At 43.3% G+C, this 14,072-nt stretch overlaps 1 protein-coding gene and 1 non-coding gene across 4 annotated transcripts in view; both read right to left on the bottom strand.

The window, feature by feature from the left end:
* The window catches only part of FAM161A (FAM161 centrosomal protein A), a 31,440-nt gene extending 18,084 nt beyond the window's left edge, over positions 1-13,356 (bottom strand). The window contains exon 1 of one of the 3 annotated variants that reach the window (XR_009009971.1): positions 13,037-13,356. Coding sequence is in view for 2 of the 3 variants with exons in the window: in XM_057558622.1 (XP_057414605.1) it covers positions 13,037-13,252 (216 nt within the window). In the remaining variant the exon portion in view is untranslated. The remainder of the gene's footprint in view (positions 1-13,036) is intronic. The other 2 variants (XM_057558622.1, XM_007189707.2) reach the window with 2 other exon arrangements.
* On the bottom strand, positions 8,934-9,040 carry LOC114238792 (U6 spliceosomal RNA). The gene has a single exon (XR_003624070.1). It is a non-coding gene; the product is annotated as a U6 spliceosomal RNA (small nuclear RNA).
* Positions 13,357-14,072: the final 716 nt, after the last annotated feature.

Below are 14,072 nucleotides of genomic sequence, written 5' to 3'. Positions count from 1 at the left end.
TTAATTGATATTTATAGGACATTCCACCCAAAAACAACAGAATACACATTTTTCTCAAGTGCTCATGGAACATTCTCTAGGATAGATCATATCTTGGGTCACAAATCAAGCCTTGGTAAATTTAAGAAAACTGAAATCGTATCAAGTATCTTTTCCAACCACAACGCTATGAGACTAGATATCAATTACAGGAAAAGATCTGTAAAAAATACAAACACATGGAGGCTACACAATACACTACTTAATAGCAAAGTGATCACTGAAGAAATCAAAGGGGAAATCAAAAAATACCTAGAAACAAATGACAATGGAGACACGACGACCCAAAACCTATGGGATGCAGCAGAAGCAGTTCTAAGAGGGAAGTTTATAGCAATACAAGCCTACCTCAAGAAACAGGAAACATCTCGAATAAACAACCTAGCCTTGCACCTAAAGCAATTAGAGAAAGAAGAACAAAAACACCCAAAGCTAGCAGAAGGAAAGAAATCATAAAGATCAGATCAGAAATAAATGAAAAAGAAATGAAGGAGACAATAGCAAAGATCAATAAAACTAAAAGCTGGTTCTTTGAGAAGATAAACAAAATTGATAAACCATTAGCCAGACTCATCAAGAGAAAAAGGGAGAAGACTCAAATCAATAGAATTAGAAATGAAAAAGGAGAAGTAACCACTGACACTGCAGAAATACAAACGATCATGAGAGACTACTACAAGCAACTCTATGCCAATAAAATGGACAACCTGGAAGAAATGCACAAATTCTTAGAAATGCACAACCTTCCGAGACTGAACCAGGAAGAAATAGAGTATACGAACAGTCCAATCACAAGCACTGAAATTGAAACTGTGATTAAAAATCTTCCAACAGGGCTTCCCTGGTGGCGCAGTGGTTGAGAATCTGCCTGCTAATGCAGGAGACACGGGTTCGAGCCCTGGTCTGGGAAGATCCCACATGCCACGGAGCAGCTGGGCCCGTGAGCCACAGCTGCTGAGCCTGCGCGTCTGGAGCCTGTGCCCCGCAACGGGAGGGGCCGCGATAGTGAAAGGTCCGCGCACCGCGATGAAGAGCGGTCCCCGCACCGCGATGAAGAGTGGCCCCCACTTGCCGCAACTAGAGAAAGCCCTCGCACGAACCGAAGACCCAGCACAGCCAAAAATAAATAAATAAATAAATAAATAAATAAATAAATAAATAAATAAAATTAAAAAAAAAAATCTTCCAACAAACAAAAGCTCAGGACCAGATGGCTTCACAGGCGAATTCTATCAAACATTTAGAGAAGAGCTAACACCTATCTGTCTCAAACTCTTCCAAAATATAGCAGAGGGAGGAACACTCCCAAACTCATTCTACGAGGCCACCATCACCCTGATACCAAAACCAGACAAAGATGCCACAAAGAAAGAAAACTACAGGCCAATATCACTGATGAACATAGATGCAAAAATCCTCAACAAAATACTAGCAAACAGAATCCAACAGCACATTAAAAGGATCATACACCATGATCAAGTGGGGTTTATCCCAGGAATGCAAGGATTCTTCAATATACGCAAATCAATCAATGTGATACACCATATTAACAAACTGAAGGAGAAAAACCATATGATCATCTCAGTAGATGCAGAGAAAGCTTTCAACAAAATTCAACACCCATTTATGATAAAAGCCCTGCAGAAAGTAGGCATAGAGGGAACTTTCCTCAACATAATAAAGGCCATATATGACAAACCCACAGCCAACATCGTCCTCAATGGTGAAAAACTGAAACCATTTCCACTAAGATCAGGAACAAGACACGGTTGCCCACTCTCACCACTATTATTCAACATAGTTTTGGAAGTTTTAGCCACAGCAATCAGAGACGAAAAAGAAATAAAAGGAATCCAAATCAGAAAAGAAGAAGTAAAGCTGTCACTGTTTGCAGATGACATGATACTATACATAGAGAATCCTAGAGATGCTACCAGAAAACTACTAGAGCTAATCAATGAATTTGGTAAAGTATCAGGATACAGAATTAATGCACAGAAATCTCTAGCATTCCTATACACTAATGATGAAATATCTGAAAGTGAAATTAAGGAAACACTCCCATTTACCACTGCAACAAAAAGAATAAAATATTTAGGAATAAAGCTACCTAAGGAAACAAAAGGCCTGTATGCAGAAAATTATAAGACACTGATGAAAGAAATTAAAGATGATACAAACAGATGGAGAGATACACCATGTTCTTGGATTGGAAGAATCAACACTGTGAAAATGACTCTACTACCCAAAGCAATCTACAGATTCAATGCAATCCCTATCAAACTACCACTGGTATTTTTCACAGAACTAGAACAAAAATTTCACAATTTGTATGGAAACACAAAAGACCCTGAATAGCCAAAGCAATCTTGAGAAAGAAAAATGGAGCTGGAGGAATCAGGCTCCCTGACTTCAGACTATATTACAAAGCTACAGTAATCATGACAGTATGGTACTGGCACAAAAACAGAAATATAGATCAATGGAACAGGATAGAAAGCCCAGAGATAAACCCATGCACATATGTTCACCTTATCTTTGATAAAGGAGGCAAGAGTATACAGTGGAGAAAAGACAGCCTCTTCAATAAGTGGTGCTGGGAAAACTGGACAGGTACATGTAAAAGTATGAAATTAGAACACTCCCTAACACCATACACAAAAATAAACTCAAAATGGATTAAAGACCTAAATGTAAGGCCAGACAATATCAAACTCTTAGAGGAAAACATAGGCAGAACACTCTATGACATAAATCACAGCAAGATCCTTTTTGACCCACCTCCTAGAGAAATGGAAATAAAAACACAAATAAACAAATGGGACCTAATGAAATTTAAAAGCCTTTGCACAGCAAAGGAAACCATAAACAAGACCAAAAGACAACCCTCAGAATGGGAGAAATATTTGCAAATGAAGCAACTGACAAAGGATTAATATCCAAAATTTACAAGCAGCTCATGCAGCTCAACATGGAAAAAAACAAACAACCCAATCCAAAAATGGGCAGAAGACCTAAACAGACATTTCTCCAAAGAAGATATACAGATTGCCAACAAACACATGAAAGGATGCTCAACATCATTAATCATTAGAGAAATGCAAATCAAAACTACAATGAGATATCATCTCACACCGGTCAGAATGACCATCATCAAAAAATCTACAAACAATAAATGCTGGAGAGGGTGTGGAGAAAAGGGAACACTCTTGCACTGTTGGTGGGAATGTAAATTGATACAGCCACTATGGAGAACAGTATGGAGGTTCCTTAAAAAAGTAAAAATAGAGCTACCATATGACCCAGCAATCCCACTACTGGGCATATACCCTGATAAAACCATAATTCAAAAAGAGTCATGTACCAAAATATTCATTGCAGCTCTATTTACAATAGCCAGGACATGGAAGCAACCTAAGTGTCCATCGACATATGAATGGATAAAGAAGATGTGGCACATATATACAATGGAATATTACTCAGCCATAAAAAGAAACGAAATGGAGGTATTTGTAGTGAGGTGGATGGAGTTAGAGTCTGTCACACAGAGTGAAGTAAGTCAGAAATAGAAAAACAAATACCGTATGCTAACACATATACATGGAATCTAAGAAAAAAAAAAAAAAAGGTCATGAGGAACCTAGGGGCAAGACCAGAATAAAGACACAGACCTACTAGAGAATGGACTTGAGGATATGGGGAGGGGGAAGGGTAACCATATATACACTACCAAACATAAAATAGATAGCTAGTGGGAAGCAGCCGCATAGCACAGGGAGATCAGCTCAGTGCTTTGTGATCACCTAGAGGGGTGGTATAGGTAGGGTGGGAGGGAGGGAGACGCAAGAGGGAAGAGATATGGGAACATATGTGTATGTATAACTGATTCACTTTGTTATAACGCAGAAACTAACACACCATTGTAAAGCAATTATCCTCCAATAAAGGTGTTAAAAAAAAAAAAGTCTGGCACCCAAAAAAAAAAAAAAAAAGCCTCCTTCTGAGTGTAGGTTTACCTGAGATGAAGAACATAGTTCCTCGGGCTGCAAACCAAGCAACCGTAGCCCACAGCTGGGCTCTGCAGTGTGGGCCCCAAGGGTGGGTGTTCCAATGGAGAGAAGAGCAGGGAACAGAAAAGTCAGGTGAATGCGGGAATGGAGGCAGCAAGGTTCTCAGGGGCTCATCAAGGAGCCAGGGAAAAGCCCTCCAGGATGTCCGCAGGGGGACGGTGTGGGAGGCGGGGCGGGTACCTCAGGAGGGAGTAGGAGGGCCTGGGAGGAGGTGGGAGGGACTTCCAGAATAGCCGCTCCCGTGGGCACCAAGAGCAGTAGCTCCCATGGTGACGGGGACTGTGGGGTGACAAGAGAACAAGAACACATGGGGTGGGTATTCTATATACATGCCTAGAAGGGCATGACTGATCTTTTCCCCTCACTCCTTTCGCATACCTTTCAAAGCTCTTTTAACTGAGGCAACTAAAGAGGTAAAACCCCATATTCTCCAGATATATAAAAAGTTTATATTTTCTCAGGTGAGAAACAACTGAAATTATTTATGATACTATGCATAAAAGGCTGCTGACCATGGCTTTAAATTTAGCTTACTGCCTGAAATAGACTCAAAATGGAAAAAGCATATTTGCCATGGAAAATTAGAGATCCAATCTGATAAGACTCTAGAAAATAAATCTGAGTAGCATCTCCCAACAGGAAAATTCAGAAGAGTCAGTTGTATATAATATTTATAGATATAATATTTTAATGGGCTAAAAACGGTGTACAGGAGGCCAGTGTTTTACCACTTGGGATAACTTAGAGAAAACACATGAAGGAAAACAAGTTTCCTTCAGTAGAACAAGTGTGCAGAAATTTATTACCAAATAAATTGGAGAATTGCTTTATGAGTCATACAACTCAATTAAGAGAATTTTCTGATATCTTCTGCTGTTCCTGTATGTGCTCTTCACCATTACCTTCTTAGCTGTGGGAATAAGTACTTTGTTAATTTCCTCATTCATTCAATATTTAGAGACACCCAGCACTCAGCTAGCTGCTGAAAGATACAAATCAGATGAAAACTCCACCTTCGAGAAGCTTCCAGCTAGTTTAGGACAGGACATGTAGATAAATAATTGATAGCAGACTCTGAATGAGACAGAACTCTTGATTCCTGCCCACGAGTTGCTCCCAGCTGAGCAGGTAGATAGATGAGTGACCATGTATGTTACATTAACAGACACCATGAGAACTCACAGAAGGAATACATAATTCTGACTGGGGAAAGAAGAGACAAAATTTGCAGAGGTGAGCCAGACTGGAGACATAAGGCTGCATAAGAACAAAGTTTGCCAGAGCAGGGAAACAGTGAAAAACAAAGAAACTGAGGCACAGTGCTAGAACATTCATCATGTTACTTCATGATGATGCAACTGGCAGGTACTCTGTCCTCGGTGAGGAAACTGAGGCTCAGAGGAGTTAGGTGACCTGCCTACAGTCACACAGCTAGTAAGCAGTAGAGCTGGGATCCAATCCCAAGTCTGTTAGGCTCCAAAGACACACCACACTCCTGCCAAGGGCAGGAGGGTTTTTTAGCCTGGACTGTGGGCAAGAAATTGAAAAGGTTTCTGTTTGGAGTGCTGTGCTGTATGTCTAGGTAGATGACGGGGCTTCCATTCATTAATATAGGGAATACAGGGAGGAAGAGTATTTTAGGGAAAGGAAACTAATCTCTGTTTTAGACACACGAAGTGTGAGAGGATAGTAGGGCAGCCAAATGTACAGGAAACAGGGGGGGAAATAGGTCTGGAGACCTGGTAAGAAGGCTGGGCTGGAGATGGAGATATGGGAGCCAGCAATGCACACAGAAGTGCAGGTGCAGCCTTGGGTGTGGATAAGGCTGCCTGTGGGCAATGAGAGGCAAGAACCTGAGGATGGAAATGTTGGCAAACACCAGCATCTAAATAAGCAGTGACAGGAGGACTAACGTGAAATGGACAGTGGTCATGAGAGATACAAAGATCTAGTTGAAACTGAGCAGAACCCTGTGGGGTCCTCCTCAGCACCGAAGTCTTTCTGTGTCCCCATTTCAAAGGGCAGATTCAAACAGTTACTAATTCGAGGAGTGAGGGAATGCAGAAACAAAGGAAAAGCAGTCAAGAAACAGTAGTGGAGGAAAGTGGAGGGTCCTGGTTCCTCCTCAAGGGATATACATAACAATCTGATACGAATCTCTGAGTTCTTCTACAGGAACTAAGACCCCCACCCAGGTGGAGGATGGTAACTTTAGGCTGAGCCTAAGTACGTGGACCCCAGACTGGCTGGAACCAGAAGGCTGATGACTGAGATTCCTGGAACACCACCCTGTTACTTCCCCATCAACCAATCAGAGGAAGGTTACACACCCTGCAGCCCTCCCCGCCAATTCTGCCTATAAAAACTCTTCCCCATCAGGGGAGTTTGGGCTTTTTGAGCACAAGCTGCCTATCCTCCTTGCTTGGGGCTGCAATAAACCTTTCTCTGCTCTAAACTCCACTATTTTGGTTTGTTTGGCTTCACTGTGCATTGGGCACACAAACTTGAGTTCAGCAACAAAGTGATAAGGGTATTTAAAAGAAGGGAGCTTTGGTTTGGTTTGAGTTGGGAAGATAAGGGAAGGCCTCCTAGAGAAGGTGATATTTGGGCTGAGTCAACGAATGGAAGAATCTGGAGGATCACAGAAAGTATTATATATGGGGAAAGAAGGAACAGGTACTCCAAAGGAAATGATGTTACCAAAAATGGCGGGGATGGGGGTGGTGGTGCATGGTGGAAAGCAACGTGCACACAGCTGCAGGCTAAAAGGAAAGTAAAAATGCATAAAGCCATTTTGGGAAGCAAGCCTGGAAAGGGAGGTTAGGGCAAGCAGGTGGTGGTTTCTGTTTCTTGTCTACCACTGGCTCCTGACCACTCATGGGTCACCTGGTTTCAGCCCCTTCACAACCCTTCAAAGCTGAAAGGGTTGGATGAAAGTTAAGTAACTTTTCAGTTTGGAGCGTTCTCCTGGCGTGGGGAAAAGATTACAGACGTGGTGTCAGCATTCTCATTCATGCCTAGGTTCCGCACTTCTTAGCCATGTGATGTGGGCCCTAGCCTTTTGAACTTCAGCTTTACGATACATAAAGTATGTGAGTCAGGTGTTAAACCGTTGTCTCAGCTCCAAAGCCGTGCTATGTGATGCTGGGCTTGAGACTCTGCAAACCACATTTCCGCTTTGCCAGCTGCTTCCCGCTAGACTCTGCTAACAGTGGGGCTACAGGGAAACTGCAAGGCTGGAGGAGAAAGCAGGGACTTATTCCTTCCTGTTAGTTCTCCATCTGCTAATCCGCTTGTACCGCCCCAGCAGGGTTCCTTGTCCGGGCAGCAGGAGCTCATTCCAGCAGCAGCGGCTGATTCCAGTTTGCAGTTTTTCCGAAGCTCACAGAATCAGCAAGATCACCTCAAGGGCTTACTGTTCCCTCTCCCTGCCTCCAGATATCTGAACAGCCCACCTGCTCACTCCTTCAGACCTTCACTCAAAATGTCATCTTCTCAGCAAGGCCTTCATTGACTACCCTGTTTGAAATTACAGCCTCTCCCCTGACTCACTGCCAGCCTCCCTTTGCTGCTTTCTCTCATAAGTACTCACCACCAACTGATCTCTGCTGATTTGTGTATTGGATGCCTGCCTCCACCAAAAAGTGAGCATCACAGAAGCAAGCGTTTGTGTGCTTCGTTCAGTTGTGTCCCCAGTGCCTAGAAAAGTGCCTGGCCAATGGCAGATGCTCAATAAGTATTTGTTGGATGAGCGGATGTCCAGCTAAAACAATATTAAGTTTCTCCCAAGGGAAGAGGACAGGTATTCCCTCATAAAGACTGAATCAAAGAAATATTGGCTGCTCAAGAGTGATATCCTACTGAGTATTAAGGAAAGGGCTTATTTTCCAAAAACTACCATTGAAACAGAGTGGATATTCCAAAGACTCGCTTTTAGGCAAAAGCATCCCCGTGCTCTCCATTCATTCTTTTAGAACATTCCTTAAAAGAAGGCCTTATAACAATCATTTTCACAGAAAGGATGAAGTTTATTTGAACCTGGAAAAACTGTTTGAAAAAGATACAGAAGGATGAGTAGCTTCTGAAGAGATGCGGCAAACGATAATTATACTTATGCACTGACTTTTGCACAGTATCCATTCCATTTCAGCTTAATACTGGTAACACTAGCCTGAACTTTTTGGATAAACTGATCTCACAGTGTTTTACCCAAAACAGATAAATGGTTAATAAGCAACTTCCAACTCTAATTTCATCTTAAATTGTCTCCACACAGAAGGAAACATTTAGTAGTTCAAATAATCTAGGCCAAGGACATTATTTTCCAAGAGCCTAAAATAGCACCCTTTCCCTTTAATTGTTGAGCTTTCTGTGGAATGTTGTTGTACATGCAGCCACTAGATTAGAGGATAATCTTCCCTAGATTGGCTTGACCCATTTAGATGACGTCTCCTTCCAACACATATTGCTTCATTAGTAATCAGCACTCATAATTATTTGTGTTATAGTCGATCTACTATCATCTACAATTATGGAATTTTTATTTAAAAAATTTTTTGCATTAAATGGATTTGTAAGGAATGAGGCAGATTGAAATGTACATAAGAGAAAAAAAGCAAGTGGCAGAACAATATGTATCTATAAAATGCTAACATATATTAAAATATTATGTACACAGGAGACAGGAAAAAGCCCAGAATATATATCAGTTTCAAAACAGTGGCTACTGATGAGGAGGGAGGGGGGAACCAGATTTTCATTTTGAGGGGAAAAGTGTTAAAAGGGCCTAAGCCTTATTTATAACATTTTTTTAAACATCTTTATAAAAATATGGAACACTTCACGAATTCGCATGTCATCCTTGCACAGGAGCCGTGCTAATCTTCTCTGTATCGTTCCAATTTTAGTATACGTGCTGCCAAAGCAAGCACGATATAACATTTGAAATTTTAAAAGGAGAATGTGTTCATGTATTACTTCTATAATTAAAATGTAACTTAAAAAAAAAAGAAAAAGAATGTTTTGTGAATATTAATACTAAATTAAAAAATGAACAATTTCTCATGGCTACTTGGTCTGCCTGGCACCTCCCGTGCTCCTTCTGGAAGTGGCTCTCACACTGCCCCAGAGATCCTGCCTACCTGTCCCTTGCTCTTCTACCCGCTCCCACCCCGAATCCCAACTGCCCATGATAATTTCTTTATTTCTTCAGTAAAAAAAACCCGTCAGAGGGAAGTTCCCTCATCTTCCCATCTACAAAACTGCCTGCCTTTGTGCCCCTTTGCTCCTTCCCTCCTGCTTCGGGGATGAAATGTCCTTCTCTTAGCAGCATTTGCCCCTTTCCCTTAGCATTGAAACCAATGAATTGGAAACTTCCACACCCCTGCAGTAATTCTTCTACCACTGTAGCTGGTCTTAATCTCTTTTGCCCCCTTTTTCTCTACCTGACTGTTAAATGTCAAGGGTTTTAAGAGTTCTATACTAGGCCCCTTCTCTTCTTTCTCTGAACTTTCCCCTTAAGTGACTTAATCCAGTGTTTCAAAAATGCTGAAAACTCCCAGATGAAGATTCTCCATCCCACACCCAACAGGACTACAGTTTCATAGGCCCAACTGCTTCCTACATCTTTCCACTTGGTAGTTTCACAGGTATCTCAAATTTACCATGTTCAAAACTGAAACCTTGATTCCCACTCAGCCCCTGAATCTATTCCTCCCCAAGTTACCCCCAATTCAGTAAATGACGTTATCTTCTATGCAGCTGGTCAAACCAGAAACGTGGGAATGAGCATTCTTGACTTCTTCTTCCTTGGTTTTCACATCCAATCTAATCTAAGTCCTATGCAATCTGTCCACTTCTTGCCATCTCCCCTGGGCTCTAGGTCCAAGCCACCACTTCTGGCACCTGAATTACTGCAAGAGCCTCCTACCCAGTCTCCTTTCTTTGTCAAACCCTCCAATCATTCTCCACAAAGCCATCAGAGTCATCGTTTTAAAATGTAAATAGGAAAAAAAAATGTAAATAGGAACATGTCAGATCTCTTAGAAGTCTTCAAGGACCTCTCACTGCACCTGCAATAAACACTAAACTCCTTACCTTGGTCTACAAGGCCCTCCTTACCTCTCCAAACTCATCCCCTCCCCTCTCCCCCTCTCTCTTCTCCAGTCCCATTGGCTTTCTTTCAGATCCTTAATCACACAAAACTCTCTCTCTTCCTATCTTTGGGCCTCTGCATGTGCTGCTCCCTCTGCCTGGAATGCTTTTCCCACCCCCACTCTTCAAATGGCTGTTCTTTCTCATCCATCAGGCATTGGCTTAAATGTTAACTCACTGAAATAGGTTCCTTCCTATTTCTTTTTTAAATTATAGTAACCTGTTCATTTCTTTCCCAACATTTCCTGTCTTATAATCATTTGACAGTTCATTTTTTATTGTCTAACTTCCCCATCAGAATTGGAAGCATTGTGACGACATAAGCTATGTCTGCTTCATTCACTACTGAATAGTCTGTGACTGGCACTTAATAAATGCTCAATATTTGTTGAAAAAGAGAAGGCCATCCCATTAGGAAAGTCAGTGAAATTTTAACTGTGAATTATAGAATAGTGCTTTACCCATGTCATCATCAACCCCATAGCAAGGTCTATGAACTGATATCTCCAACTGAGGCTAGATTCAAGAAATATGACTTAGTGCCCTATATGGGCATGGAGTCCTGCAAGGGGTGTGCATGGAGCCGGGGGCGGGGGGGGGGGTTGCTTTGGCAAACCAAAGGACTTAAAGGGGCCTACTGTGACAGTTGGTTCTCTAATCAATTTTGTGTGGTGATTCTGGTAAGCTGAGTTTACTCCATCTTATAGATGACGAAGTTGAGACAAACTAACCTTTAAAAAACCAAGGTGGAGGGACTTCCCTGGTGGTGCAGTGGTTAAGAGTCTGCGCTCCCAATGCAGGGACACGGGTTCGAGCCCTGGTCCAGGAAGATCCCACATGCTGCGGAGCAACTAAGCCCGTGTGCCACAACTACTGAGCCCGCGTGCTGCAACTACTGAAGCCCGCGCACCTAGAGCCTGTGCTCTGCAACAAGAGAAGCCACCACAATGAGAAGCCCGCGCACCACAGCAAAGACCCAATGCAGCCTAAATAAATAAATAAATAAAACAAATAAATAGAAAAATAAAAAACCCAAGGTGGAGACCAAGCCAAACTGTGAAGAAGGCAAAGCTTGGCTCCTGCACTCTCTTTCTTGGCTTTTCAGTGCTTTGTCTGCCAACCCCATGTCCTCTGACCATCAGGCCTACCACAGTGGCAGCTTATCCAGATTTGCTTTTGGATCCTTCAAGTACAGTGGTCTCAAAACAGTGTCAAACTCCAAACTTAGCTTCCTTTTTTTTTTTTTTCAGTAGGACCATGCCCCTTGGAAATTAGCTCATTAAACTAACCTCTCCTAAGGTGATGTTTCTCATACAAATCTGCAGTTTACCAGGGCACTCTGGAAGTATACCTGTGACTACAGAACTGACTGCTTCCTCCACCACAGCAAGCCAAAGCAGAACTTAATCTTTGCGAGAGTTGTTCAAATAACAGTCCCACTGGCAGTTATTATTATTACTAATTTATACAAACTGTCCTTTAGCTATGACATACTCTCTCATTTGGTTCTCATAAGAGCCCAGTGAGACAAGAAAGACAGTTATTATAGTTCTTTTACAGATAAGGAAACTGAGATTGAAGGAAGTTACTTCTGAATATCAACTAGCAAATGAACAGATCCTAACCCGGGACTCCAAATCCTTTTTCTCCATTCAAATCTTTTTCCAACATCAGTTTGCCTCCTTCGTTGGCTCCTGAAATTTGTGTTGAGGGGAAGCTTTATCATGAATCAATCTGGTCCTAGGTCACTGACCCTGGTTCATGTTCAGGGTCTCCATCTGCCTTACTCTGGATAACCTCAAGTGTTTATCTGTTGGTAAAATACTGCCCATAAAAGGTGTTGCTACAGATTTTCTCATTAACAGTTTTAGTGTAGATTAAAGAGATTAGAATTCCAAAATATCCAGTAATTTCTATTAGCCCTAGACCACAATGTTTTGAATCTGAGAAGCTTTGGACAAATGGTATTAAGAATCTTTAACTGGGGTTAAGGAGGTGTATGTCTGCAGATTGCTAGTTAAAATTCAAGGTTCCCATCTTTTAAGTGAATAGAGCAGATGGCAGACTTGACTCTCTACCTGGTAGACAGGTGGTCACAACACATTTGACACTGATCAGTGAAAAAGCTGTCTCACCCCACCCTTAAGAGCAGTGTGGAAACACTGGAACCTCAGTAATTTGTTTCTCTGGAGGCTTAACTATATCTGTCTGATTTACCCAGCGAACTCTTGCTGGTTTTAAACATCATCTCTCATGTACACTGTGCTCTGCAACAAGAGTTGAGAGTTTAATACACTCTCATTTAGTGTATTAAAATGCACTAATAACCAAGACATCAAGATGACAACAAAACACACCTGACAGCACAGCTGATTCACTTGCGTTTTATGGGTTATCCTCTATGGATAGAACAGTTTTCCTCAAGTTGAAAAGAAAAAGAAAAAAAAGAAAAGCAAATATCTACTCCCAACAGATGCTGGGGCATAAGGAGTAAAGTTCTGTACTTTTCACTCTCTGGAAACAGACTAACGTAAATGCTCTCCAAGAAATTTTTACAACAATCTCTTTAGTTAAAATTAAAAGACTTTTCAACGCCTTGGTTTTGAGTATTTTCCGTGGGAGCGCAGAGAACGTGGTGGGCCAGGCTCACCGGTAGGGAGGATCTGGACAGGGCGCGCGTTTCCCAGCCCGCGCCTCACCAGCGGGGTCGCCGACCAGCCTCCAGCTGCACCCCCCGGGGCCTAGCCCCAGCCCACTTCCCGCCCCTGCATTACCGGCGCCCGCGCCGACCCCTCTGCCTCTTCCTCCTCCTCCTCCTCCTTCTCTTCCTGCTCCTCTTCCTCCTCCTCCAAGGCCGCCGCCGCCGCCGCCGACAGGGACTCTACGGGGTCTTTGCGTTCGTAATGGGTGACCCGCGCTCCGGTGCTGGGATTGACCGGGGTTTGGAGACTGCTGGCCGCCACCTTCGCTGCTCGGTGTGAGGCGGCCATCACCACGCCACCGAGGCCTGAGCGCCCGCGCTGGCCCGGGGCGTGGAAGCCGGCGCGGCCGTAGGCGCCCGATGGCTCCTTGCTTGGGGAGGTGGTTACTAGGGGTCCGGTAACTAGGGACGCTACAGGTGCCGCAAGGGGCCAAACGTCACTCAAAACCGGCGCACGCTGCGGGAGACCCAAAGTGGGGGCCTCCTGGATAGCGGGAATCAGTATTGAATCTTTGCTGGTTTAGAGGGGTGGTGGGCAGAATAGGACACCTCTTCCCTTCCTTCGCGCTTCACCGCCTAAACGCAGACTTCTCACATTATACTAATGAAACGACACGTTTTGTGAGTGAAAAAGCGCATTTTTATTCATTGAAATAACCTGTTAGGAGGAGATGGCGGCGGCAGAGGAAAGCTGGGGATGTTATTATGTTGCGGTCTCAGGACTGGAAGGTTTGCATGCCGCTACCCAACATGGCTCCCCCGGAAGCCAGAGAATGGGAGTCCAGTACATTCTGCTCTAATTGACTTGAGAGCTAGCAGAAATCGACCAATCCGGAGGAGGCTGCTAGCTATCCCTCTCGGCTGACCAATAAAAGCCCAGAGTTGGGTGGAGCCTGGTCCACCCACCGGTGAGTGACAGTGCAAGTGTATGAACCGCGTGTTTGCTGCTTGGGTTCCTCAGCTTTATAGTGCTGTGGGTCTGAGGGCGAGAGCGCCCAGCAGTAGCCACAGACAAGTCTCATCTCCATCTCACCCCCATCAACATCTCCCACCTGAGATGTGGGTGCTTCAAATGACGCCTTCCCTCTACACCACGCGCCTGGAAGAGA

Source organism: Balaenoptera acutorostrata, chromosome 12, assembly GCF_949987535.1.
Source record: "Balaenoptera acutorostrata chromosome 12, mBalAcu1.1, whole genome shotgun sequence".
Taxonomy (NCBI): Eukaryota; Metazoa; Chordata; class Mammalia; order Artiodactyla; family Balaenopteridae; genus Balaenoptera; species Balaenoptera acutorostrata.
Note: the sequence above shows the minus strand (reverse complement) of the source record. Positions and strands in the feature narration are given on the sequence as shown.